The sequence below is a fragment of the Phyllostomus discolor genome, chromosome 9 (genome assembly GCF_004126475.2).
Source record: "Phyllostomus discolor isolate MPI-MPIP mPhyDis1 chromosome 9, mPhyDis1.pri.v3, whole genome shotgun sequence".
NCBI classification, from domain to species: domain Eukaryota; kingdom Metazoa; phylum Chordata; class Mammalia; order Chiroptera; family Phyllostomidae; genus Phyllostomus; species Phyllostomus discolor.
The window spans coordinates 95,837,746-95,864,952 of record NC_040911.2 but is presented as its reverse complement, the minus strand read 5'-3'; the positions used below and the strand labels follow the sequence as shown (position 1 = coordinate 95,864,952).

Sequence of the window (27,207 nt, the reverse complement as noted above, 5' to 3'; positions counted from 1 at the left end):
AGGGTGTGTGTGTCTCTTGGCTGCGCCGGCCGGCTGCTGTACTGTGGGGACGCACCCTGCTGTGTGTGATCCGTTCCTTTTTCATGCAACAGCCCCGACCAGGGCCTGAGTTAACACTGGAGAAACTGGGAACCAGGTCTTTCTGCTGCGCGTAAAATCGGCTCCCCGATCTTCTCCGGAACACGGGGCTTTTTTTATGCAAGTGATCCTTTTTGTCTAAGACTCTGTGTGCTGGGCCTCCGCCGCTCATGTGATGGAGACATGCAGGAATCTCATGCAAAACCACGGACCGACGAGGGTCCGGCAGGGCTGGGCTAGCTCTCAGTGAGGCAGAGAATCTTCAGGAAGGTGCCCCGAGAAGCCTGCAGCCGAGAGCAGCGTGAACAGAAAGGCTTGTGTGGGGGGTTTCACGAGGGATCAGTGAATTGCCTTGATATTTTTGCTAATACGATGCTCTTTCAGATTATGTCGGGACATCCAGCAAGAGGGGAACGTGTTGCTTTAAAGAAACCTCCCCCCGCCACAGTACTTCATTGGTGTTCGTTATTTTTTAACATTTAATCACTTTTGATTTTTCAGTTACAGTTGGTTGTACACCCCAGTGATCGGACATTCTATAACTTACTGTTTATCCCAGTAAATCTTGCACGCATCTGACCCCATGCATAGTTATTACGGTATTGTTGATTATATTTTCTAGGCTCTACTTTACATCCTGTGACTGTTTTGTAACAGTCGGTTTGTACTTATTAATCCCTTCACCTTTTTCACTCATTCTCCCGTCTGGCACCTGACAGAACACTCTGTGTCTGTGAGTCTGTTTCTGTTCTGGTTCGTTGATTTTGATTTTTAGATTCAGTTGTTGACAGATGTCTGTTTCTTGCCATTTTTTGTTAACGTGAACAATATTGTTTTGACTTTTTTTTCCTTCTCCTTAAAGGAAACCCTTTAACATTTCACGTAATACTGGTTTGGTGATGATGAACTCCTTTAGTATTTTCTGGTCTGGGAAGCTCTTTATCCGCGCTTCAATTCTAAATGATAGCTTTGCTGGGTAGAGTAATGTTGGCTCTAGGTCCTTGCTTTTCAGGATTTTGAGTATTGCTTGCCAGTCCCTTCTTGCCTGCAAAGTTTCTATTTGAGAAATCAGCTGACAGTCTGGTGGGAGCTCCTATGTAGGCTACTGTCTCCTTATCTCTTGCTGCTTCCAGGATTCTCTCCTTCATTTTTACCTTGGCTAATTTAATTCTGATGTGCCTTGGCGTGTTCCTCCTTGGGTCCAACTTCTTTGGGACTCTCTGAGCTTCCTGGACTTCCTGGAAGTCTATTTCCTTTGCCAGATTGGGGAAGTTCTCCTTTATTATACGTTCAAATAAGTCTTTCACTTGTTGCTCTTCCTCTTCTCGTTCTGGTACCCCTGTAATTTGGATGTTGGGACGTTTAAAGATGTTCTGGAGGTTCCTAAGCCTCTCCTCATTTTTAAAAAATTCTTATTTATTCATTCTTTTCTGTGTGGTTGTTTGTTTCTTCCTTCTGGTCCACTCCATTGATGCGAGACCCAGCTTTCTTTCCATCACTATTGGTTCCCTGTGTATTTTCCTTCATTTCACTTATAGCCTTAATTTTTTCATCTAATTTGCGACCAAAATTAACCAATTCAGTGAGCATCCTGATCACCAGTGTTTTGAACTGTGCGTCTGATAGGTTGGCTGTCTCCCGGTTGCTTAAAATGATCAGTTCTGGGGCTTCCATTTGTTCCTCTGTTAGAGCCATTTCCCCTCCCCCCTTTGGTCACACCTGTTACGTATGAGGGGTGGAGCCTTAGGTGTTCACTAGGGTGGGGCACCGTAGTCGCTGGGTTGTGACGCTGCATTTGGGGTGGGATCTGAGGGAACAATGGCGCTCGCTCCACTCTCTGCGGATTTCAGACCCTTCCACCGCTCCCCCCAAGCAAACTGGACCTTTCAGGTGCTGATTACCGCGTGGGTGGGCTTGTGCACCCTGTGGGCCTTTTGAACGAGCTCTCCTGTGAGGCTGGGAGCCTCTCCCTGCGCCTCAACCCCCACAGGTGTTTTCAGTCAGTGCCCCAAGGCTCTATTTTTCAGCTTTGGGACCCTTGCCTCACAATCCCCACCTCACTGGGTCTGCCGGTGGCCACCCCTCGGCCGGGGTCTGCCAGCTGCCGCTTGCGCGCCCAGGGTTTGCCGCTGCGGCCTTACACGCCCGGTCCCAAAGCTCTTTGTGCCACGTGGCCCCTCTCCGCCCGGCTGCCCGACTCCGCCCCTCCCACCGGTCTGGATGAATGTGTCTATTTTAACTCCTTGGTTGTCCGACTTCCATACAGTTCAATTTTCTGTCACTTCTGGTTGTTATTCTGTTTCTAAACTGTTGTCCCTATCTCGGTTGTGCGAGGAGGCACAGTGTGTTTGCCAATGCCTCCGTCTTGGCCGGAAGTCCCTCTCTTTCTCTTTAGGCTTTTGCATTTTAATGATGATATGCGTTAGCTCGGACCTCTTTGGGTTTATCTTGTCTGGGCCCCTCTGAGCCTCCTGGAGTTGTATGTCTATTTCTTTCCCCAAGTTAGGGAAGTTTTCTATTATTTTTTTTTACATCAGTTTTCAATTCCTCGCAGCCAGTGAGAGGTCGAGCTCCTGGGATCTCTTGGTGAACCGCACCCAGACCTGCCTTGTAGTCTGACTCCGACTCTTTCCCGCAGATCCGCAGGCTGAGGATCGAGATCGAGAAGCTGCAGTGGCTGCACCAGCAGGAGCTGTCCGAGATGAAACACAACCTGGGTAAGGCCTGGCGGGTGGGTCTGCACTGGGCAGGGTCCGGGTATGACCGTCTCTGCACCTCCCGAGTCAGGCCCAGGTGTGAACTCAGGCAAATGTGGGCCTGGGGTAGGTAGTACCACTCCTGGGGAGACCGCGGACTCCGGGGGAGTCCAGCCTGGAGAAACCGGGTCTAAAAGCCAGTTTTAAAGCACGGTCATACCTGGTACTCGTCGGCTGCTGAGCTCGTCAAACCCTGTACTCGTCCCATTTTGACGAGAGAGTGTTTCAGCACTTGGCGCTTGCCTGGGTTTTGTCGCACTTGTTAGAACTTGTGTGAGTCACAGCGCCGCCCCACAAGAGAACATGCTTCGTCCTCGTTGCGTGCTCAGTACTCGTCGGTTTCGGCACTCGTCACGAGTTCCGGAACGAATCGGTGAGGAGCACCAAGGAACCGCCGTGCCTCCTTTCCTCTCTGCAAAACACCAGCCTCAGCATCGAAGTAATAGCAGCAACAGTCTAGCAGCTCCTCCTTATTAACCTCTTTACTCTGTGCCAGGATCCGTTTTAAGTGCTCTTCCATGAAGTAGCCAGTTTAATTCTTACCGAAACTCTTACGATCAAGGGCTTTGCTATCCCAGTTTTTAGGCCAGACTGAGAGAGGCGCAGGCATGTTAAGGAAGTTGTGTAAAATCACAGAGCCAGGATTCAAGTCCAGACTTCCCCCCTTAACCAGTGAGTGCTGAGTGTTGTCTCTGAGTCTGGAATACTCCGTGCCCCCCACACTGTAGACAAAGCTACTTTGTGGGTCCCTGCATCGGACTGACGGCTGTTTCGCCTACCATTCTGTGTAAACACTGTCGGAGGGTTTTCCCCCAAAGGTAGAGCAGGTGTCAGACCCGCACGTAGCACCAGCCGCAGAGTCCGAATGCGGGAAGCCGTAGGCTCCTGGTTGGCAAGGCACACCCGGTCGTGCACCCCTGCTCACCGGTGATGGACGGTGAACTCACGCCTTGCAAATTCAGATCCTTACGGGGCCACCCAGAGGGGAATCCCCCCAACTCTGTAGCTTGTTGCCATTTGGGAAGTTTATTTGGATGTTGCTTCTTTTTTTCTAGTCAAGTCAAACTATTTTTATGCAAAGGCTTTCCAGGTTCAAATAGTGACTGAGCGTTTGGATAAGGACCACCGGTGGGCTGACCAGAGCCGGCCCCTGGTTGCAGGTGGTCTCGAGTGGTGGCAAGGATTCTGGCCAGAAGGGTTGTCTTCCTTACCAGGGATTCATTCTCCTGACTGCTCTGTTTCGGAAAGGTCGTCCTGTTTTAATTTCAGAGAGAGGATCTTAAGGAATTGAGGAAGCTTTTATTTGACTGTTCAGGTCGCTCCCCAGTGGATTGCAAATGGACTTAAATTGTTTGAAGTAAAATTAGGAGAGAGCTTAGCAGACTGAGTAGTTGGATGCCCTATGAACATCATGTCAGCCGCCATGCCCTGTCTGCTCGATGTCCTTATTGCCACCAGGCGGGCCGAGAGGGAGCGTGTCCGAGTTCTAGTCCCGGCTCTGCCCCAGTTACTAGCTGTGTGTCCCAGTTTCCTGCCCTGTGGAAAAGGTACTATAGTAGTACTTACCTGCTAGGATTGGTGTATTGATTAAATGAGTGAATATTTACAAAGTGTTTAGAACAGGGCATATAGGAGGTGCTGTATAAATATTCTATAGAAGAAAAGGCTTGTACTTACTTGTGATACAATTCAGAGGGAGTTTAGGGGCCCTTGTTTTAGGGTGTGTTGGAAGGGCCCCCCCCGAACCACTGAGGGGCTGTCGTTCCCGCTGTGTTGTTACTGAGCTGTCGATCCTACTGTCATAGTTAACTTAGCCACGCAGTCAGGTGCCCATGTTCCAGATGAAGATGTTGGGGCTTGGGGGGACGGCGGGGCTACACAGCCGGGGCACCCTGAGCTGGGACTCACGTCTGATGTGCCCTGAACAAGCCCACGCCTGGGGACAGGTGATGAGGCCAGTGTCCTCCCCCTCCCGGCAGAGCTGACCATGGCGGAGATGCGGCAGAGCCTGGAGCAGGAGCGGGACCGGCTGATCGCCGAGGTGAAGAAGCAGCTGGAGCTGGAGAAGCAGCAGGCCGTGGACGAGACCAAGAAGAAGCAGTGGTGTGCCAACTGCAAGAAGGAGGCCATTTTCTACTGCTGCTGGAACACCAGCTACTGCGACTACCCCTGCCAGCAGGCCCACTGGCCCGAGCACATGAAGTCCTGCACCCAGTCAGGTACGCCTTGCTGCAGGGCGTCCCGTCCCGGCCCGGCCCGGGTGCAGCGGGGGAGGGGGGTGGGGGGGGACCGCAGGGCCCCAGGGGCGGTGGGTGGGGGTGCTCATGCGGTGGGGGCAGCTTGCCCAGCCCCTCGTCACTCTCACTCACACACTGTGTGTCTCATACACACACAGCAGCGTGCACGCCACACGTAGCAGAGACTCGAGGTTCAGGTGTCTCGAACCTTCGTGTCGTTTGCCAAATATGGGGCTGTCGTGACAGCCCAGGTGACGTTAGACCCGTGTGCGTTGCAGTGGTTCTCAGCTGGGGGCCATCTTTGAGTCCTGTCCCCCAAGAAGTTGGCAATGACTGCAGACATGTGTGGGGCTTATAACAGATGGGGGCGCTATTGGCACCTGGAAGGTAGAGGCCAGGGTGCTGCGGAACCCCATGCAGTGCCCGGGGCAGCAGCCCACACGGAGCGGGGGCGCCTGGCCTGATGTGCCAGTGGCTCTGAAGTGGAGAAAACCTGCATTTTAGGCAATCCCAGACTCTGGGCTTTACATAGTTAGGGTTCCCAGTTCTGATGCCAATAAGGGAGTGTTGGTGTGGAATCCGTTCTTGGAATCTCTAACCTGGAGCAAGCGGGTGCCAGGCCAGGAGACGCTGTCCATCTAGAATGTATCCACAGTGTCCTAAAAGTAATTGTTACAGCTAACTTTTACTTACGGCCAATGATACTACTAGCTTCATGTGGTTAGAAGTGAAAGCCTCCATTTTAAAGATTATATTTAAATCAAAGTGACATGGAGAATGTGACAAGGTGGGTATGTGCAGACTGGCAAAATTTCCCAGGGTGATGTTGAAACGACCAAGCGCGAGGAGAAGCACGACCTCGAGGGTCGTGGGTCGTGTGGTCTGTCGAAACTGCTCGGCTCTGCCACCGCACGGACAGTGTGTGCATGGCAGGGGTGGCCGCGTTCCCCTTCAGTTCATTCACAAAAACTGGGGGCACTGGGCTGCCGACTCCCGCTCCCTCCTGCCCTTCCGTTCTGTTGTTTTTAAAAAGGCAGCTGTGAGCAGTACGGCACCGTGTCCTTTAACCTGCCTGAGGGCGATGTCTTCTTAATCGCGGGTTTAGATCTCTTCCAGCGGGACCGTTGAGGCCCCCTAAGTTCTGGAATGTGTCTGATGACCCCCCTCACTATTACGAGATGGCCAGAGCCTCCCTCGGCTTTCCTTTCGGTGCGGCTTCGTGGTGTCCATCCTTCCGAAACTCCTCTCCCACGCTCTCCGTTCCCGCCTGTCCAAGTGCCGTCTGCCTCCCGAGGCCCGCGCCCCTGACGTCATGCCGCGCTTCCCGTGGGTTGGTTTCCCCTGGGCTGGGACGGGAGCAGTTCCACGGGCTGATGGAGGTCGACACCTGGAGTCTATGAGGGCTGCCGTTCTGGGTGAGCAGTAGCTGGCTCCTGGTTTTGGCCTTCGTGCATTCCATGGATATGCTTCCATCTCCAGAAGGATGTAGTGAAGCATGAGACACTGTAACAATGAACATATATTTTTTAAAGATTTTATTTATTTATTTTTAGAGAGGGAAGGCAGGGAGAAAAAGAGAGAGAGAAACATTAATGTGCGGTTGCTGGGGGCCATGGCCTGCAACCTAGTCATGTGCCCTGACTGGGAATTGAACCTACGATGCCTGGTCCGCAGCCTGCACTCAATCGACTGAGCTACGTCAGCCAGGGACAATGACATATTTTCACACAAGATCTGGATGCAGCTTCTGGAAGACTGGGGGTCTGGCCACTGTGGCTGGGGCTGAGCGGCTGCTGCCTCTGTCACAGCTCATGTGGGCAGTGGCACGGCCCCCGGCATAGTTGGGGTCCCCACAAGCCACTGCCCTCCTCGTCTTACGTGTGGCTTCTCTGCCCTTCGCCCCCAGCTACCGCCCCTCAGCAGGAAGCAGACACTGAGGTGAACACGGAAACACTAAACAAGTCATCATCCCAGGGGACCTCCTCCAGCACGCAGGCAGCCCCCCCGGAAACAGCCAGCACCTCGAAAGACAAGGAGACGTCCGCCGAGAAAAGCAAGGACGGCGGTGGCTCGGTGAGTGTGTGCACGCCACTGGCCAGGGACACTGATCCTTGGGGCCGGGCGGAGCCTCGGGACCTGTCCCCATCCATGCCTGCCAGCCCTCAAAGTCGCCTAGGTTTGTCTGCCGTCCAGGTGGGGCAGTCAGACTGCAGGAGGGGACGAGCCTTCTCAGCGGTGGGCACGCGGGCAGGGGCGGAGGAACACGGAGTCCCCGCGGACATGCGTGTGACGTGACAGCCGCTCCCTGGTGACTCTCGAGCTGTAGGCCAGCCCTGCCGCGTAGACCCTCCCGTGACGACGGGCGTGTTCCATGTCTGCCCTGCCCAGCGCGGTAGCCACTAGCCACGTGGGACCGCGTGAGCACTTGGGCTGTGGCCAGCGTGACCTGGGACCTGGATTGTTTTAACTTTATTCTAACATTTGCCGTCGCAGGTGACCAGTGGCTTCCGTGCTGGGCAGTGGAAGCTGCCTGTCTCAGTGTCCCGGTGTGGGGGACGTGTAGTCTGTAAACACTGTCACGGGTGACACAGTGATCCTTTCTCACCTCTTCAGTCCTCCTGCATTTATTTCAGGATGCATTAGGATTAGGGGGGAAGGTCATGGTCCCATCAGTCAGAACCCTTTGATGTCACCGATACAATTGCCTAGTGAGAGGTGCATTCATACAATTTTGGAGTAACACACTTCCTCCTGTTTTGGATACGGCAGAACTCTGGAGGACTGGCAGGGCAGGGAGGGATGCGGAGGGAACGGTGAGCGTGCTGGCAGCCGAGGCCGCAGGGTTGAGGAAGGGCCTGCCCCAGGACTGCGCTCCAGCCGTCTGCAGATGGGGCGTAGGGAGAGGGCCACCCCAGCTGCCTGGCCTCCCTGCCTGCGCTCGCCGGGCAGAGGGTTCAAAGGCACCTTGGGGGCGGGACTGAGCACCCCCAAGGATCCCCTGGCTCCCTGGGGGCTACATCGGCCCCAGTGCCTTGAGTCCATCTCTCTCTCTTTGTATTTCTAGACCCTCGACCTTTCTGGCTCCAGGGAGACGCCCTCCTCCATTCTCTTAGGCTCCAACCAAGGCTCTGGTACGTTGCCCCCTGGTGGGTGAATGGTGCTGTCATTCCACACGGGCAGAGGGGAAGCCGTTTTCTCAGAGAGAACTGGAAGGGTTAATGGTTTTCACACTGCCGTGGATCCTTAGGGATCCTTGGGGGTGCCCGGGGTGGGTCAGTGGGGGTGAGGGAGTGGCTGGGCAGGGCAGCCGTCAGACCCCCCTCTTGACTGACCAGCACACCACGTCCTCCCTTCATGCTGTCGATAGGTTCTGCCACTTGAAGGAAGACAACGTGTAGCGAAACCAGTGCTACTGTAGGCTGATTGATACAAACAAGAATTAAGTTCCTGTGGCATCTCATCAATGTTACAATGAAACGAGGTTGAAGGATATGGCATTATTTGAGGACCTGCTGTATTTATTATTTGTTGGGGAGCCACATAAAACTCCATCTGGACAGGGGGTGCTGTTGCCGACCTGGGCCGGGGTAGAAGACGTGCTTTCAGGTGGGGCAGCTCTCCGTCCCTAGGGCAGTGACCGCAGCGCATGGAACCGAGTGGACCTTGGTTCCTGATGTGCCATCACCCGCGTTTGGTGGGCGAGGGCACTTGAGTCTTTGGGGAAATGAAGAGTTTTAGGCAGATGATCTTTCTGTAAAAACCTTTCCTCTCAGGGACTAGGTAACCTGGCAGGTTGCATTGCGAGATTCTCCGAGACTAAATTTTGGTTTTTCTTTTCTGTGAGTTTGAGCTGTCCTTTCTAGCCCGGAGGCCTGTCCCCTGCACCCTTCTAAACCTGTTTCGGGCCATCCCAGAAGGGCTTGGAGATGGTGTCTTCGTTGAGGACAATTCTGCTTGCTTCAGGGTTTTCCAGCATTCAGATCCAGTTTCTTTCTGTTGGATAATTCAGTAGTTTTTGTTCCACTTTTGCATAGTGGATGCCTGGAGGAAGTGGTGGCTGGAGGTCTCCCGAGGGGCCTGCAGGGGGTGTCCAGACGGGGCGGCGGTGTGGCCTGGACTGAGTTTAGGGGAATGGGGCCTTGGCACTGACCGCCGTCGAACCGCCTGTTGAAAGTGTGACTCCCTTCCGACTTCCTCCTCAGCTCCCGATTGAACCTGAGCACAGGTGCGGCTTGGCGCTGAGCTGTCTTCTGCATTTCTTTGATATTTTCTCGTTTTTTTTTTTTTTTGTTTTTTTTGAGGTTTTATTTATTTTTAGAGAGGGAAGGGAGGGAGATAGAGAGAGAGAAACATCAATGTGCGGTGCTGGGGGCCATGGCCTGCAACCCAGGCACGTGCCCTGGCTGGGAATTGAACCTGCCATGCTTTGGTTTGCAGCCTGTGCTCAATCCACTGAGCTACGCCAGCCAGGGCGATATTTTTTCGTTTTTGAGAGAGAGAGAGAGAGAGAGAGAGAGAGAGAGAGCGAGCGAACGAGCAGACTGTAGGCCTGAGCGGCAAGGTACCTCCTGACAAATGTAACACTGATTTGTTTTTCGTTGTTATTCATAGCATTGCCTTTTGCGCATGGACAAATAATTCATGGTTTTTCCCGCTTTGGGTAGTGATAGAAAAGATTCTGTTTTATTTAACAATGAGTTTACAATAAAAACGTGAACTAAGTAATAGGTAGGAGGGTTGTAGAGGTGTCAGAATCGCCTGGGCGGTATGAGAAAGGCCCCAGTTGGAGACACACTGTTTCAGACAGGGGGCGCTGTGGAGCACGTGGCGCTGCAAAATGGTGGGAGCATCCGGCACTGGGGAGGCCGCTGGCGCCCTGGTGGGGAGTGGCCTCTGCTGCCTTGAGCAGGATTGTAGACAGGGCCGTGGTTGGGAGCTGCGTCGTGTTCCATTTTGGAAGTGACAGAGGTATCACCTGGCCCAGGGGGTGTCAAACGGTGAAGGGCCACGTGGTAAATATTTTAAGGTGCGTGGGCCACGCAGGCTGTGTGTCCCAGCTGCCCGACTCTGCTGTTGTGTGGTGACAGCAGACATGGAGAATACACGTGTGTGTGTGGCGTGCTGCAGTGGAACGGTGTTTGGACAAACGGGCATTGGGCCGGGTTTGGGCCACAGCTGGCTGACTGTCACCTACAGCACACAGGTGTCCAAGGGGCTGGGGTTCTGCTTCACTGCAGGTTGAAATAAGAACATGAACCGAGTAACATGCAGGAGTGAGGAGGCAAGAAGCGCTGGTAGAGGCTGGCGATTTGGTGCCAGGTGGATTGGGGGCGAGAACATGGTCCCCAGGAGTCTGTTGACTGGATTGGGGTGGCAGGAAAGGGGAGGGGAAGGCCCCCAATTCTATGGATTCCTGGAGGGTGCTCGGCACTGGCTTTCTGCAGAGGGTTCAACAAGAGTGCGCTGAGTGTCTCTGGGGCCAGCACTTGGGGGTTAGCGGTGAACACGGTGGACAGGTCCCCTGGGAATTCTCGGACACTGACTTCTAGCTCTTGGTGTTGGTGGCGGGCAGATGACGTCTCATGGAGGAAAGCGGGCTCCAGAAAACACTGGGGTTTCTGAGCTCGGTCTAGGCTTCTGGGACTGGGATGGGAAGGGGAAGAGTCTAGTTGGAAGGGAGGGAGGGTTCGTCGGGGCATGAACTTCCTCGGGGTGGGCGTGGGCCTGTGGCTTGTCCCTCAATGGAAAGATTCGAATAAAGCATCACACGCGCGCACAGTCAGAGGGAATAAAAGCGGACAGGAAATGAGTGCCTGGGCCCAGCCTCGCCGCCGTGCGCCTAATACTTCCCTCCGGTTGGTGAGTCATGTTCCTCCCTGCGCTGCTGGTCCTGCGCTTCATCTGCAGAAATTGCTCATTGATTTTCAGCTTTAAGTGACGCGAGTTGGGCTCATACAGGACGCCTCTCACTGTGTCCCAAGCTACTTGCGTCACTATTGTATGTGCTGTGTGGTCGGTCCCCCTGGTCCAATACAGCTCTGGCTCTTGAGCTCTCACTCTGTCAGCCTGCGGGGGGGCAGCACTTCCTGGCCCCTGCCCCGGTGACCCCTCTGCCCCCTCACTGCCCCCGCCCCACCCCACCGTCTCCCCCAGGACTTCCCTCCACTGAGGTTGAGAACGCGCACTCTGTTTTGTAATGGTCGCTGGAGGCTGTGCCCTTGTGTGGCCGAGTTTGCGTGCTGGGATTACGTTGCCGTTCTCGCACGGTCTTGCTCTTTCCGGGAGTTCCTGTTTTTTCCCCCTTTGATCCTGTCTTCAGTGAGTTCCTAATAAACTGTCCACTGTTACTGGTAATTTTTTGGAGACTTCCTTCATGTCCGTAATTTTTGACTCTTCAGTTTCCGATGTTATGTGTTGGTGTCCGACTGCCCATCGCAGCTGAGGATGCGGCTGGGCCCCCCCCCCCCCGCCCCCGTTCTGTGCCCGCCCTTGGCCGTGGGTTAGTTACGACTCTCCCTGAGAGATCTGACTGCCTGGGGCGCTGCCCCCCATCTTCCCGTGGGTTCCGTTTCCCTGGCTGAGTTAGGCTGCTGGCCGCCAGTGGTTCTGAGGAGTTTGCTTTCAACGTTTTGAGGACCCGTGGCTTCCGGGGCTGCCTGTATGCCTCGTCCACCTTGTTTCCGTCCGTGAGGCCATGCCGTGTCCAGCAATTGTGCCCACGGTTTACTGCGAGTCTCTGAAAAGCCCGAGAGCCCCGTGAACGCGTGAGGTTGGGCCCGGTGACGGGGACGAGGCAGTGCTGAGGGCAGTGGCCCGTCCATGGCCAGGAGGAGCGAGTCCCTGGGCCCGTGCGGAGTTGAGCTCTGGCGGACTCCGAGGGGGCCCGGGCTGTCTCTCCAGCCGGCCTGTGTCCCCTCCGCTGCAACCCGCCGGGCGCACCCCACTCACCCCACCTGGGCGTAAGCATGGCCCTGTCTCATGGAGGCCACCAGAGTTTCCTCCCACGACGCAGAAGGCCCGTGGTGCATGCGTGCGTGGGCCCCCTTGTGGGTGTTCTTTTCAGTGACGGGTCTTGCTTTGGCTTGTGTGTCTTCTTAGCTGGGCCTCTGGCGGCCATCGGAGTACCAGAGCTCGTGGTTTGGCTTCTTGAGGGGGCATTTTCGCTCTTTTCCTGAAGGCTCCTAGATGAACACTGGTCATCCCCCGCACGCAGTGATCGGCCACAACAGCCGGTGCCCTGTGTCCTGTCTGTGTGCGGAGCCAGGGCCCACAGGTGCCGGGGGTGGGGTGGGACGAGGCCCAGCTTGGCTCTCCGCCCTTCTCTGCGGTCACTGGAGCTGGGGACACTTGCTGTGGCTCGGCTGCGTGGTTGTAGGATTTTCTCACGTGTGGTGACAACAACTTCAGCACTTGGACACCTTCTGGAAGTTCGAGAGGGGCGGGTGTCACGCATCGGGCGGAACGCTGAGAAGAGGTAAAGTGAGGACTGGTAAGGTGGGGGAATGTAGTCAGTAACTTTGTCATAACCGTGCCCTGTGCCAGGTGGGTACTGGAAGTATCGGGGCAGCACTGTGGAAAATGCGTGATTGTCTGACCACTAAGCCGTACGCCTGAAACTAATACAAATAATATTGAATGTAAATTAATTGGGAAGAAAAGTAAAAAGGGAAAAGAAGAGCCAGCCCTTGACGCCCCAGCTCTGCAGAATACTGCCCCCTGTTGGCCACTGATGCAAGCGATGAAAGGGTCTCCCCTGTGAGGGACTGCAGCCTTGGGAGGTCCTTGTTCTGGACACTGTTCTGTTTTTACTTAAAGCATCGTGAGGTTTCTTGTGATTGCGTGTCGCGGTGGATTTAACGTGCGGCTCAGAGATGCCAAGGGGTTGGACACCACCTGATGACAATGTGGCCCCTTCCTCACTCTGATTCTGTTTCTAAACCTGACAGCTGACTTCTTTCCATTCATTAGTCTTGCCCTGCCTTGGGAAATGTTAGAGTTTGCCCCAGTCTGTCTGAACCAGGCAAATGGTCTCAGTTCTGCCGCTGTGCTTATTACTCAGCTGTCTGGGCGTCCTGTGGTCTTGGAAGCTCCCTGAGGTCTCATTCGCTCCTGCACCCTCTGGTGACCCTCACTGTCCTTACCGCGGACCTGGTGGTCCGTGTTCCCGGGTGGACCTGACCGATCTGGTCCACATTCTTTCTGTACCACCTGCTCCTTTGGGTGGTTTGATGTAAGCCTGTTTTTCGAGTTGCCTATACATTGATGAAAGAAACTTTGTTCATATAAATAAGCAGATCAAATGCCAAGTTTTGGTGCCCTTTTCCCGTGCCCAAGGTCAGACACACCGACCCAGGGGTGCTTGGTGTCACTGACGTCATAAAGATACGCAGTTACGGGAGCCTCCCCAGAAACGCCTTCCTTGGCAACCTTCTCACCGATCTGGAGTCTCTGTGAGCGTGGCGCCGAAGTGTTTTTCCAACCAGCGGGTGTTCGATCCTAAGGAACATAAGTTGTCCCCCCTTTGTCCTCTTCGGCCCCGCCAGTGCCGGGGACCCCGTGGGGGCAGTGTCTGCCCGTCGGAGTTGTGTGCGGTGAGAGGGGTGGTGGTGGCTGCCCGGCCTGGCGGCAGGGGCCGGAGTGCTGACCCCCCTCTCTGTTGCTTCCCCCCAGACCACTCCCGGAGCAGCAAGCCCGGCTGCTGGAGCGGCAGCGATGAGAAGCGAGGCTCGTCGCGTGCCGAGCTCAACACCAGCACCGGCGCGAAGAGTCTCCTCCCGAAAGAGTCCCGGCTGGACGCCTTCTGGGACTAGGGACGGGCTGCGCCACCAGCCCTCCGCCCCGCGGAGGAAGAAGAAACCAGACCCCGGGAGAACAGGCGGCAGCCAAGAAACCTGAGGCCGAACCGCCGCCGCCTGCAGGCTGGGGAGTCCCCGGCTCGCGGGCTCGGCCTCTGTCCTGGGGGCGTCTACACTACATCACATCCGGCATTAGCTTCCACTGAGGACTGTTCGACCCACCCGCCACCGATGCTTTAGGTGTAAATAATGTACAATTTGTGGATGTCACCAAACCTAGAGTACCTTCCCCTTTTTATATTTGTATTGACTTTAACTTATAAAAAAAAAGAAAAGAAAAGCAATGGGAAAAAAAAAAAAAGCAAAACCCCAACAGCAGAAGGAATGTTTTGGTGTTGGCGAAGGGGGTGGCCCATCAGCCTGCCTGTCACACACAGTGCTAAGGGGACTGGGCCCGGGGCTGTCCGCTGCCCAGGGGAACTGGAGCTGCGTTCATTCAAGCCGTTCGGACGGGGCCCAGCGGGATCGCGAGTTTGGGCGCGGACGCTGTGCTGCCGTGGGCACATGAAGTCAGGCCCTCGGCCGCTCTCAGCTACTTCGTTGCTAGGTTATCAAATGCAAGCTGTCTGGACCAGGACACGCGGAGAAACTGCTTTATTTTACGGGATTTAAACGATGACTCGACTCCTAAAAGGGAAAAACCTAATGTCCTTGTTTACAGAAGGGAAACAAACAGAAACAAGCCCCACTCAGCTGCATGGCGGAAGAACACGGGACATTTCGCGTCACAAGGTCTGAAACGGCGAGATCCTTTCTTTGCATTGCGGTTCCTTTAAACACACTCACACTTGGAAAGAGACACACCGCGCTCCCCCGGAGCGAGGACTCAGAGGCAGGGCGCCCGCGGAGGACCCTTGAGTCTGGGCTGAAGCATGTCTGTAGTATTTATATGATGGAATTTTACATTTTTATGTAAGCATGAAACCAAGGCAGCGAGTCGGAGAGGACACGCCCGCCGTGCTGTCGGTTACACTACGTAAGCTGTAGTTCCATTCTGTATGTCGTGTAAAACTAAACGCATCGAACAAAGCGGAAGGTGATGTATGTATATGGGAAAATTAATTGTACGATATCATTCCAGTACATTTTGTTGTACATTTTAGTCTCGTTTACTTTCTCCTCATTGTCGATAAGAGGATGCGAACTGTACAGTGTCCAGCTAGTTACCCACCTTAGAGAAGAAATAAAAAAGAGAGTATTAGAAGAAACCAGGAGAGAAAGAACATTTGTGAATTGCAGTTGTCAAGACAAAACAAGACAAAACAAAAAAATAGCCTAGCTGGCCTTATTTGTGAAGCATAATTGCTTTTAGCATATGGAAGTATTTTTTCACATTTTCTTTGTATAAAATTTGTATTAAACTTAAATATCTTTTTTGATGGCGGTGTTTCTTTGTGGCTGAGCCAGTGGACTCCCGGTGCGCTCTTTTGGGTTGCCCCCCCCCCCCCCAAGTTTTTAAGATTCTTCACCTTTTCTAAATTAAACTGTTTTGGAAAAATGGCTTGGTGGTCCTGGAATGTGCAGCCTTCCACGTGGTCGGCCACGGCCGTGGCAGGTGCGCAGGGCCGGACGCAGGAGGCTGAGCCGCGAGAAGTCAAGGGCGTCTGCGTGGGGATGTGGGCGTGGCATACACGAGGCCACCCTCTAGTCTCGTTCCTTGAAATTTTTTAACAGAGATGTGAAATACAGGAAGTCCTGGGTCAGCCCCAGAAAAACGGTGGGGAGGGAGGGAGGGAGTTGTCTTTCCCTGGGAGATACGGGGCCCGCGCTCTTCCTTCCGTGGGCAGCCCTGCCCAGGCCCTCCCTGCTCATTTTGTTTTATGGGTCACATATTTTGATTTTTTTTTTTTCAACCACTTGAAAATAGAAACACTATCCACAGCTCACAGGTGGTACAAAAGCAGGGAATCACTGCCTTTGGCCCTCGGGCCGTCCGCTGGCCAGTGCTGTGAAAGCAGTGAAACGGTGATGTAAAAAGAAATGTTTTTCAGTTACAGTTGTTACAGATTATCGGTTTCCGATGTGACGTGGTGAGGAGGCGAGCACGAGGTGCTCACCCTGAAAAGTGTAGCACAAGAAGGGGATGTTTTAGGGGACATTTGACCCGAAACCTGATGGAAGAGCTGGCTGTGGGAAGATAAAGTGGGGGAGCATCCCATACAGAGGCAGTGGCTGGTGCAAAGGGCCTGGGGCACATGTGGACTTGGTGTGCTTGATCAACAGCAAGGAGGCCGGTGTGGCCTGGAGGAGTGAGCAAGGCAGGGAGGGTACCGGCTGTGTCTGCAGCCCTAGTGCTTCCCCGGTCGGGGCTGGGGCCAGGGTGAGGTTTTCCCCTTTGCCCTTGGTGCGGTGCCAAACCTGAAAGGGCTGTTTGCCATTCTGTGTGACCCCCCTGCTGGCCCTGGTAGAAACAGGCCCAGTAAGTGACTGGTTCAAGGCCACAGAACTAGTGAGATTCTAACAGGACTCCTTTTGAACTCTTTCTGATAGGGTGTTAGTCAATTTTTTTTTTAAGGTAAGAAGTTTAGTTTCCTTTTATTGGGTGTATGCATGCACCCTCCCTGTATTCCTCACTTTAATCTGAAGATCATGGAGCAGGTGGCACAGTCTGGGTGAGGGGAAGAGGACGCCCCCCCGGGCGGCAAGAGGGAGGCACAGTGGCCCCACCATCCTCTCTCAGCCCTAAGGAGCTGGGCCCTTTCTAGTCCCTGGGCCTGGCGCACCCTTCCAAGTCTGGCACCTTGTTCTCCAGGTTGCCTTTCATTCTGTCTCAGCCTCTGACTCCCGAGCAAAGTTGACTGTCTCTGTTTACTGCTGTGTCCCTTGACCCCCACATAACCTCTGCCCTTCCCGTCGCAGCTGCAGCGTCCCCTAGAAGAAAGGACCTCCCAGGAAGGAGCGGCTTATCAGTGGTTGAGAAATGGTTACTTAAAAAAAAAATGTGCATTTCATGTTTACTGATTATCTCACTAGGCGATGCAGCCATATGCCTGAGCTGTGAAGAGAGGGCTCCGTGTTTCGTCCCGCACCACCGTGCACCTTGCGGTCTCGAGTTCCCACACCAGTACAGAGGGCGTTCTCTCCCCTGTGTGTGCATAAATGGCAGCATTTGGTACCCACGCTTCTGTCCTGTCTCCTTTGTCACGTGACCTAAAGCCCGGGCTGTGGTTCCATGTTGGTACCTGCCCGGCGTGACCCTGAAACATGGAAGAGGACAGTGCCTGTCACAGCCCGCCCCCACGGATGGGTATGCAGATTGTCACCCTGACAGGACACACAGACCTGCGCTCCCAAGACGGCCATGAGCTGTGTGAGGGGGTTCAGGGGACGCCTGCTGAGTGGCTGCACGGGAGGGCCAATGAGGGGCCAGATTAGAGGGCAAGGACTTGGACGATCCAGACGGGGCTGCGAGGCCCCTTTCCTCTGACTTCAGTCCAGGTTGAGCGTTTTCAGAGGCCCAGTGTCTCTGAATCCAGGAATGAGGAAAAGAGGGAGGGCACCAGGGCGCCTGCCCTGGTCTTTGCTCCTTCCTCTTAGCGAGGGCCAGGCAGGACGGTCTAGGGGTGACTTTGAATGCAATCAGGCACTCCCGCCACCTGGTGGCCCCTGTGCGGAACTGCAGCTCCGGAGACGGAGCTGGTGGGGAGAAGGTGGGCGGAAGTCTCGTTTATTCAGGGGACTGACTCGGTAGCAGTCTGAGCCAAGCGCTGAACAAAACAGGTGCGGCCTCTGCCCTCACCCATCGGACACTCTCACTGGGAGGCTGCCAAATGTGCATACTATCCCATCGGGGTGGGACAGACGCGCTGAAGGTAACCAAGCAGGGTAAGCGGGGGAGGTGGATGGCGTGATTACGAGGGCCGCCCGAGAAGCTGCACTGTGAGCAAACACCTGGAGATAGTGGGGACGGAGCTGTGATGTCCCGGGCAGCGGTTCTAAACTCTGGAGGAACATGAGAAGCCCCTGGGGAGATGTGAAACAGACCCAGGATGTCCAGGTGCCACCCCAGCCCTGAAGAATGACATCGGTCTCTCTCTGGGGCTTGGTGTCTCTCTGTCCTCTGGCAAAGCTCCTCATGGGCAGCCGGAGCGACTCACCTGGTTGGAAGAACATCCCAGGGAGAAGGAAGAGCAAGTGCAAAGGGCCCGAGGCGGGGACCTGGCATCTTTCCAGAAGAGACGGCAGGCCAGTGAGGCCAGAATGGAGGGTTTTGGGTGGGGGTGGGGCTGAGCGCTCAGAGGGAGAAGGGCCTGGGTTGGGGTGGTAGGTGAGGTGGGTATATCTGGATTGGCTAAGCCCAGGCTCCACGTAGGTGTATGTGATTGACTGAGTCTTCAAAGCACCTGGATGTATTTGATTGGCTGATTGACTAAATCTAAGTACCTGGGTATATTTGATTGGCTGCACCTGCGTACTGTCTGGGTCTGATTGGTTGAGCGTAGGTCACATGCTTAGCTTAGAGTCTCACTGCAAGGGAGGCTAGAAATGTGAGATTCTGCCTGTTTCTGGTCCAGACTCCCAAGGTGGGAAATTGTCCGAACAAAAGAGTTGACAGAGACCTTGACAGCACCACAGCAGAACTGTCCGGAGTTTCCGGTCAGTCAGGTCAGGTGTAGAGAGCAGCGCTCACCCAGCCAGTTAGAGCAGAAGGGTGCACTCTGTACTGGGTCAGTTTGGCGAGGCTGGAACTACATCGCCCAGAATAGAATCCCTTTCCTTGAGTGGTTCTGAGTTAAAACTGACCAAAAGAATAACTTGTGTGAGATTTTTGAAGGTGGAAAGAGCAGCCTCTTCTCTAGCAAGGCCACTGTGGCCAGACGTGGCAACAGACAGCTGCCGACGCGCCTGCAGGCTCCACCCAGCCCTTGCCGTCCTCCACACTGCATCCAGGTCTCCTTGACCCGTGGACACCGGCGCCCGGCTCACCTCTGGGTGCTTGGCGGCAGGGGCAATGGTTCCACATCAGCTTCTCACCAGTGCCCCTCTGCAGACCCGCTCGGGTGGCCGGACGTGCCTCGCCGCTTCTCGGGTTGCCTGGCTGTTGACTCCCGATGCCCATTTTCTGACCTTGACCTCCCCAGCTCCTTCCACCACTGTGTAAAGTCCAGGTCCCATCATAAATTATTTACCCCAAACTCCTGGGCCAGATCTGGCCGCTTCCCTGATTGGGTCTGATTGACATGTTAGGAGTGTTTACAGAATCCCAAGGAAGACCGAGGAAGCCACAGGGCAGGATTGAGTCAGCAGTGTGGGCGGGGGGTGGGGGTGGCGCTGCTCCCCCAGGAGCCTGAAGCGTGGCTGCTGACTCCAGGGGCAGATGCATCAGCTTCCGGGGCTGCCCTACACCAGCTCTGCTCCAGTCACACCTGCAGTCTGGACGCCCCGCACACAGCCAGCCGCCTTTCTCCCCACTTAGCTCAGTACCTAACACAGCCTCTGGGCATGCAGCTGATGGGCGGGCCCTTCATTGCTCCCAACCCCGGCTGTAAGGGAATCTGGCAAAGGGTGTGTCTCCCTGCACAGGCGCTGCTCATTACTGGGATTTCTAAGTGGCCTCAACAAGCCAATTTACCACTGAAACCAGGGCAGGGCCTGACGGAGATGCTGTGGGAATCCCTTCAGGGTGGCTGGGGCGGCTGCGGGGTCACACTGCCCTCTGGTGGTCAATGGAGAGCACAGCTCCGCCTGCGCTGAGACTCTCCTTGACCCAGAACGAACTGTTGGCCGCAGATCCACGCAGCCACCTGGAGGCGTCTCAAAAGCATCGCGAGTGAACGGATCCAGGCACAGAGGGGAGCATTCTGTCTGGGCCCATGTCTATGAACTAGAGCAGGCCGGACTGGCGACAGAAATCAGGATTGGGGCGTACTGTGGGCTGAGGCTGGGAAGGGCCAAGAGGGAGCTTTGCTGGGGGAGGGGGGCTCGGAAATGTCTTCTGTCTTCCTCCGTGTAGTCACAGGTAAAAATACATCAAAATGCGTAATGGCGCTTTGTGCGGCAAACTGTGTGTAGTTTACAAAATAAAGCTAGAGAATCTCAAGTTCATGGGGAATCTTGTGACCGGACCACTCCCAAGCCATGCTCCCCACAGCGGCCAGGCGGGTTTTTGAAATGTCCATCAGGTCAGGCCACTCTCCTGCTTAAAACTCTCTGGTGTCTCTTTGTTGGATTTAGAATAGAATCCCTACTCCAATAAAGTCCAGAATCCATCACCAAAAGGGTCCCACCAGACCTGGCCCGGCCCCCTTTCTCTCCCCCTTGCTCACCTGGAAACTTGGTGCCTCCCACGCCTTTCTCCAGCTTTTCTCATCACCCGGGTCTGCCCTCGGCTGTAACCTCCTCGGGGGGGGGGGGGGGGGGGCCCTGACGCCGTCCCAGTCACCCTACAGCGCACCTTGGCCCCACCCTCGGGCCTCCTTCCCACCGCAGCCAGGGTCCGGGGAGGAGGGCAGCCTCTGTCGCTGGCAGAACGGCAGCGGTGCGTTCTGAAAGTGCCAGCATCAGTCCCACCACGATCGCCCCCGGGACGGGCAGGGGGCGACTTGATGGTCCCGAGTGTCTCACGGGGAAGATGCCGTGGTCTCTTCCCAAGGCACCCTCTCAGGACCCCTTTCAACTGGCCTTTTTGACGTTGGCTGACTTCAGCCTCCAAGATCCACCTTCGCCTCCCCGCTGAGGGTCACACAGGCTGTCTCTCCCCCGGACCTCAGGGCGAAGCCTGTGCTGGGCCTGTGGGGGGATGGGCCATGTGTGCTGGTTTCCCGCTCTGGCTCCCTCTGCCTTCCTTCTCCTGGGACCAGGCTGGAGGGTGAGAGAGTCTGGGTCTCACCGTCACTCTGCCTCTTTCCATCAGGTTCCCTGTGCAGGAATGTCTGCTCCGGGAGGTGGGCCGGCCTCGGTCCGCCTGCTTCTGCACATTGAGAAGGGTGCCGGGTCGGGGGCCGACCCTGCCTGACCTGGTGGTGTGGATGAGTGGTGACAGCACCACCACCGCGAACCTGCCAGGACTTTCCCCACTGTCCCCGGCCCACACTGCTATCACCACCGGGCCCTGCTTGGGCAACGGTGGCTCGGCGAGAGGCCCACGGGGAAAGGGCCAGTGGTGTCATTTGGGGGAAACCATGGTTAGAACCAGGCTGCGCCTACCATCCACACATCTGTGCACTCGGTCACCGCCTCACTCAGCCATCTCTCCAAAACCACATAGCCAGCCACCCACCCACCCATCTCATCACACAGGCATGGGGTCATCCATTCAGTCATCCGTCCAGTCGTCCATCCACCCATAACCCCTCTATACAAAACCGACTCATCTCCCATCTCCACCGACGTGGCTACTCCAGCCGACTGGTAACCCTGGATTTCAGCCATGCGGAAAGCGGGGGAGCCCATGCTTGTACTCAGCATCTAATCAGATGGATCCAGGCTCTGCTTGGAACGCTGTGAGCAGCAGAAGTACTAAGATGTCCTCAGAAGGTCTCCCACGGTCCCTCCCTGCCCCATCGTTTGGGTCCTTGGCCCACCCACTGGAAAAGAAAAGTCATTGGGGTGGAAGTTGTTTACATTTTTCAGCCCAGCCCTCCCCGGTTCTTTTAGTAACAGCCCGCTGATTATTCCTTTGGGGGACTAGCTCGTCCCAGTTTTATGTGCAGGAGAGACTGAACCCCAAATCCAGCTCCATGGAGCCTGTGACTCAGGTGTGGCCAGCGAGACACACGCCTGGGGGTGTTGTCAGATCCCCCGGGGCAGGAAGTGCTCTCTTTCTGCCAGTGCGGTTTTGCTAAAAAGGTCTCAGAGCAGCCTTTGCACACAGGGAAGAACCTGCGGGGGGAGTAGGGCCGCACAGGAGAAACTCATTTGAACACCTGGATCCAGCTATGCCTGAAGACAGAAATGATCATATCTCAAGTTTCTGAAAAAAATTTTTTTTTTGGCTTAAGCAAGTCTGAGTTGGATTTTATTCCTTTGCAACTGAAAAGGTTCTGGAAAGACCCACAGATTTGGAAGCTGCAAGTGCGGCAATGAAGTAGTGACACCTGACCCACTTCCAAATGTAAACGAGGTTTTATTTAATGCCTTTTCTCCGTCACAAAGTACCGTCTCCTCCCCAGGACCCCCTCATCCTAAAAAACAAGATGGCAGCATAAGGCACGTGCACTTGCCCACATGACGTCAGGTCAGGTTCTTAAACACAAAAATAAGCGAGAGTCTTCCCACCGCCCCGAGTCACCCCCCTCGCCGATTGCTCAGAGACGATCGTCCCCCCGAAGCACAGCCTGGAGCCGAGAGCTGCGGCCGGAACTGCGCACCGCCCCACACGCCATTTAGAAACGAAACCAGACCAAGGACTGAGAAAACCAGCAACACAGGAGCGAGAGCGTAATACCGGAGTAATGGGGTTAGTCCATAAATTAAGAAGAAGAGAAAAAAAAAAAAACCCGAGCCTGTCCCCTCCTCATCACCAGCCCTCCCCCAGGTCAGCACTTCCTCGCGTTTGTCCCGCGAGACTCCTAGAAAAAGTCTGGACTCCGCGGCAGCCCTTGTCCCCGAGGTTAAATGTTCCGCAGCCACGGCCGGGCACTCTGCTTCCCAGGACCCGCGTCTGGACTGAAAGGACATCTGTTGAGATGGTCACCGGACTCGTCCTCCTGGCTGTAGGGACCCCGCCCAGTGTCCAGCATCTGGTGGGAGGCGAGGGGCCCGGGCGGGGGACGCACCTTGGAGGGCGGGCGGTGACTCCGTGGGTTCTGCTATAAATACTCCAGCTCCAGGGCGTGCCTCAGCGCCTCCAGGTCCGCGTGGCAGGATATCCGCCAGAAGGGCATGTTGTGCTGCAACACAGAACGCCAGGCGCACAGTCACCCCCGCCCCGTGCCCCCGGGCGCCGCCCCCACAGTTAGAATCGCGCGAGACGCCGACGTGCGTCAGCCGAGCGTCAGGCCTTTTCCAAACTGGGAGGCACAGCGCGCGGTGCGCCGTCACTGGAGCCACAGATGATCAATCCGTAGAGAAGACGCAAACGTGATAATTTCACCTCTGGGTAAGTGCCACGAAGGGAATAGAAGGGCGGAGAAAGGCGCTGGTGGGAGGGTGTCTTTTTGGCTAGCTCGGTCAGGGAAGGGCTCTGTGCGGGGTTGGGGGACAGTTAAGCAGGCCACAGAGGATGAGGAGGAGGAACCGTGCAAACATGTACGAGGCAGTCGAGGGAAAAGATCGCCAAGTGCAAAGCCCTGGGGAGGGTTCCAGCTTGGACTGTGGTGGTCGCTGCATGACTCCTGGCACATAGTAGGTGCTCAAGAAGCATTCATGGAAGGAGAGGAAAGAGGAAGGAGCGAGGATGGGAGGGAAGGTGAGTTTGTTAAGTGAAGTCCTCACCAAACACATCTTTCTCTTTTTTATTTTTACTCTTTCACAGATTGGGCCTGCTAGGTGCCGGCAGAACCAGCCTCTGACGTTTAGAATGTTCTCTTTTGCTCGGGGACAGCAGGTGACTGTCCATCGTGGGCAACCCACGCTCTCTCTTCAATGGCTTCCGGGGGTCCCCGCTGCCCCCACCCTCTCCTCACCCTGGCCAGGCCTTCCCTTCTCTGCAAGGGGTGGGTTCTGGTTGCCCCCGGCCAATCCTGTGCCCCTTGAAAGAGTGTCATTCACTTTCCCAGGAGGAAATGAGCAAAGGAGGGAGGGGAGGCCTCGGCTGCCCCGTCCCATCCCGGGCCTGAGGGCTCCGGGCCGCAGGCGGATTTATCCCGTGTGGAGCGGGGGAGACGAATGACATGTTGAAATGGAGGTATTAACAACGCCGTGGGCCCAAGCAGCCGGAGCCCCCGGTCCTCTCGCCACATCTCACGCTGCGCAGGTAGGTGTCTGGGGCCTGGGCTGACGACTCCCATCCATCAGGCCTGGGGGGCTGCCGGCGCTGGGCATGTCTCCCTAATGGGCTGGGCCGCTGCTTCAGACGCCAGCGAGGACTCCAGGGGAGTCGGGGTATGGGGGTGTGGGCCCTAGTCTTCTGTGGCAGACTCCGCTGTCACCTGACCAGCTCAGGGGTGCAGACGGACAGTCTGAAACTCCCAAGTCTATCTCCTTCCTGCCAGGTGTTTGCAGTGAAACAGTCAGTTTGCATGTACCAGCTGTGTGACCTTAAGTAAATTAACGAACCTCTCTGAGTCTCCGATCTGTCTTCTGTACAATGACACCCACTTTGCAGGGGGTTTTGGAGGGCTGACTACGATGACGATGGCGGTCACACAGCCGTGGTTACGGGCACGAGTGTGGGTGGTTTGCCCCCGAGTTCTCTAATGCGGTCATTAATACTGACCGTCTGGCCAGTCACGTGTTACACCTTCCCTTCGTGTTTCATTCCGGGATCACAAAGGGGTCATTTTAAAGTGTCTGCTCCCTCTCTGACCAGGGAGAGGGCGGGCACGCGGCAGTGACGGCTCCATGGGTGTCCGGGCCCTTTCCTGGTGAGAACCGGGGGCAGGTGCCGGCTGCTCGGGGCCACAGGTCTGAGCTGCTGTCTAATCCAACTTCGGTTGAAGCGAAGCTTAGTGTAATGGCTGTCACCTGCTAAGGGCAGAGCTCTCTTCTGTATCTGAACTTAGAAGGTGGGGAGGGGCTGTGGATGTGCCCTTGAGCCCTGGAAGTGGGTTTCAGGCAGGTTCACCGCAGAGAACCGTGCTCTTGACCTGCCGTGGTGTTTCCAGAGCTCCGGCAGTTCACCGGGTGATTCATGTGGTTCATGCCACTATTTTGGCCATGTCTTGTGTATTTATTTAATGCTTTTCCCTCTAAACCAATTCGTTTTTAAAAGGGAAAGCAATCTGCTTTAAGAGGAGGTGCTCAGAGGAAAAGCTGAGGTCCTCCCCAAGGGCCCCGGGTACCTCCCTGGCCTCCCCTCCCGCCGCTGCCCACCTGCCTGGCCCACCTCTGCGGCCCGCTGGCTCCCTGCGGGAGGCTGTAGACATCAGACCTCTGACCTTCTCGTTCCTCTGTTTTAATGCCCTCACTCTGATACCCACTTGGCTCGCTTCCCTTCCTCCTCCCGGCTTCACTCAGATGCCACCTGGCAGGGAGGCCTGCCTGGATCATTACCTGTACGTGCAACTTACCTCCCCCGCCACCCAGAGTCCCCTCTGTTCCCATTCTCTGCTTTCCTTCCCCCAGAGCTCGGCTCACCACCCGGCACGCATGTTACACCTAGGTGTTGACTGCCTGTCCCAGCCTGCAAGCTGAGGGAGGGGTGAGAGCCCTGTCGGCTGGCACACAGTAGGTGCTCAGCTAACGGAGCCGACACCCCAGCTGGAGGATTTGTGGTTAAGCCACCAATTATGCAGGTACTCCTTCCATGACAAGAGGGGACCACGTCCTGAAGACAGAATGAAGATAGCTGGGGCAGGAGTCACAGGCAGGCCGGATCTGGCCGGAAGGGCAGAGCGGGAGCCGGAAGCCAGTCTGGGAGCTGTGGGAGGGAAGCGCTGCGGGTGCAGCCGAGCCCAGAGGGGTGAGTCCGGTGGGGGGGGGGGGCAGTGGGGGGAGGGGAGGAGCCTTCCAGGTGGATGGAACAGAATATGCAAAGCCTCCTGAACTCCCCTCTATCGAGCCCCTCTCCCAGCCCCCTAGGGGCTTTCCCTCCTCTTACAGGTTTTATCCTCTGAGACCCTGAACGTTTCTGCATTTCCTTGGAATGTGTTGCTGGAGAGGGAAGGAGGAAATCAGGTCCCCCGAATTAATAAGCCCTGTGACATTAACAATCTACTTTCCAGGCCTCGGGGTGGGGGGCAGCAGGCTCCCTGGGATTCTGTGGACAGGCCCAGACCCGGGGTCTGGGCAGCTGCTTCTTTCCCAAGAACAGAGCTGCGGCCACCAGAACCCCATCCTCCTCCTCACGGGCCTGAGGTCACAAATGCAGGACTTTCTTTCTCGTTAGTGTAATGCTGCCTTTATTAACTGGGACGGGTTCCTGGAACACGTGATCAGTAGGTATTAAATAAAACGCACACACGTGCACCTGCCCCCCGACCGGCCTGCCCGCCGGGGTCTCCAGGCTCCCGAGCAGTTGTCCCAGAAACAATCCAGGGCTCCCAGGGGCGGCAGCCAAAGACGCAGAGCGGGATTTGCAGAAGGAAATTACTCGGGATGCTTCTGCCATGTGCACACGGGCCTGGGCCGGCCAGCCAAGAGCCTGGGGAGGGGGACCCAGCTGGCCCTGGGGCACCGGGGAGTCTGCGCACAGAGCCCTGGAAACCACAGCACGGCTGGGGGGTGGGGAGGAAGAGCAGCTGAGAGGTGGGAGAAGTACCTTTTTCGCTCCCTGCTCCTCTTCGACCCCGTCGCCAATCACGATGTAGACGGCCTTCCTGCCGAACCTCTGCATTATCCGCTCGAAGCAGCTCTCCTTCCCTGCACACCCGGAGGATGGAGGACGGGAGGAAGGGGAGAGGCTCGGTGAGGACAGAGTGTGGGAACAATGGCCCCCCGTTGAGCGTTCGCCCTTGGCGGCAGTCCTCCTAAGGGCTGGGGGTTCATCATTCCCGCCTCCAGCAAACTCTGGAGGTGAGCACTGCTGCCATCCCCCATGTGACGGGTGACCACACAGAGGCGCAGTGGTGAAACGGCCCGCCTAGGGGCTGATAGCGGAAGAGGCAGGCTCCGGGGTCTGTGCGGCTGTCTGGGTTGGAGTGACGGGCCCATTTTCAGAGGGGATCAATCAGGAGGCTCTGAGTGGCCATGCGATTTGCCCAGGATCCCAGAGTGAGGATGCGCTCATGCGTCCACCCATTTGTGACCGCCTCTCCTTGTCACCTTTTCCCCGGTGTGTGGGATTCAGACCTTAGATCATCCTGATCGGCTCAGCAAGTTTGGTAACCGTAACAACGGTGCTAATAATGGTGTCAATCACTGCCACCGACTTCACGGCAACCTGGGCTCTCGGCTAAGCGCCCCACCCACAGCGGGGTTCCTCAGCCTCAGCGTCACGGCCTGTCGGGCTGGACGCTTCTTTGCTGTGGGCTGTTCTGTGTGTCGGAGGGGCAGTGGCATCCCTGGCCTTTCCCCACTGGGTGCCAGTAGCAGCTCTTCCACTTGTGAAGGTGAAAATGCCCCCAGGTGTCCCCAGGTGCCCTCTAGGAGGCAAACCGCCCCCACCCTGCCCCCTGCTGGGAGCCACTGACTCACATGAATTCACAGAACTACCACAGTGATCCTTAGGAAATGGGAACCAACATACTCCCATTTCAGAGAGAAACAGACTGAGGCTCAGGGTAGGTGAAGTGACTTGAA

General features: G+C 55.9%; 2 protein-coding genes across 23 annotated transcripts in view; one reads left to right on the top strand and one right to left on the bottom strand.

Annotated features, from left to right (window-relative positions):
• Positions 1-15,302, top strand: part of ZMYND8 (zinc finger MYND-type containing 8) — a 115,974-nt gene extending 100,672 nt beyond the window's left edge. For 17 of the 18 annotated variants that reach the window (XM_036009927.1, XM_028523862.2, XM_036009923.1 and 14 more), the window contains 5 exons: positions 2,717-2,795; positions 4,814-5,053; positions 6,978-7,144; positions 8,136-8,202; positions 13,742-15,302. In XM_036009927.1, coding sequence (XP_035865820.1) covers positions 2,717-2,795; positions 4,814-5,053; positions 6,978-7,144; positions 8,136-8,202; positions 13,742-13,881 — 693 coding nt within the window. In that variant the 3' untranslated portion in view covers positions 13,882-15,302. The remainder of the gene's footprint in view (positions 1-2,716; positions 2,796-4,813; positions 5,054-6,977; positions 7,145-8,135; positions 8,203-13,741) is intronic. The other variant, XM_036009926.1, reaches the window with a different exon arrangement.
• A 6,669-nt stretch (positions 15,303-21,971) lies between these two features.
• Positions 21,972-27,207, bottom strand: part of EYA2 (EYA transcriptional coactivator and phosphatase 2) — a 203,312-nt gene continuing 198,076 nt past the window's right edge. For 3 of the 5 annotated variants that reach the window (XM_036009928.1, XM_036009930.1, XM_036009932.1), the window contains 3 exons: positions 26,229-26,328; positions 22,644-22,759; positions 21,972-22,533 (listed from right to left, as the gene is read on the bottom strand). In XM_036009928.1, coding sequence (XP_035865821.1) covers positions 22,385-22,533; positions 22,644-22,759; positions 26,229-26,328 — 365 coding nt within the window. In that variant the 3' untranslated portion in view covers positions 21,972-22,384. Of the gene's footprint in view, positions 22,760-26,227; positions 26,329-27,207 lie in introns of all 5 variants that reach the window. The other 2 variants (XM_036009931.1, XM_028524136.2) reach the window with 2 other exon arrangements.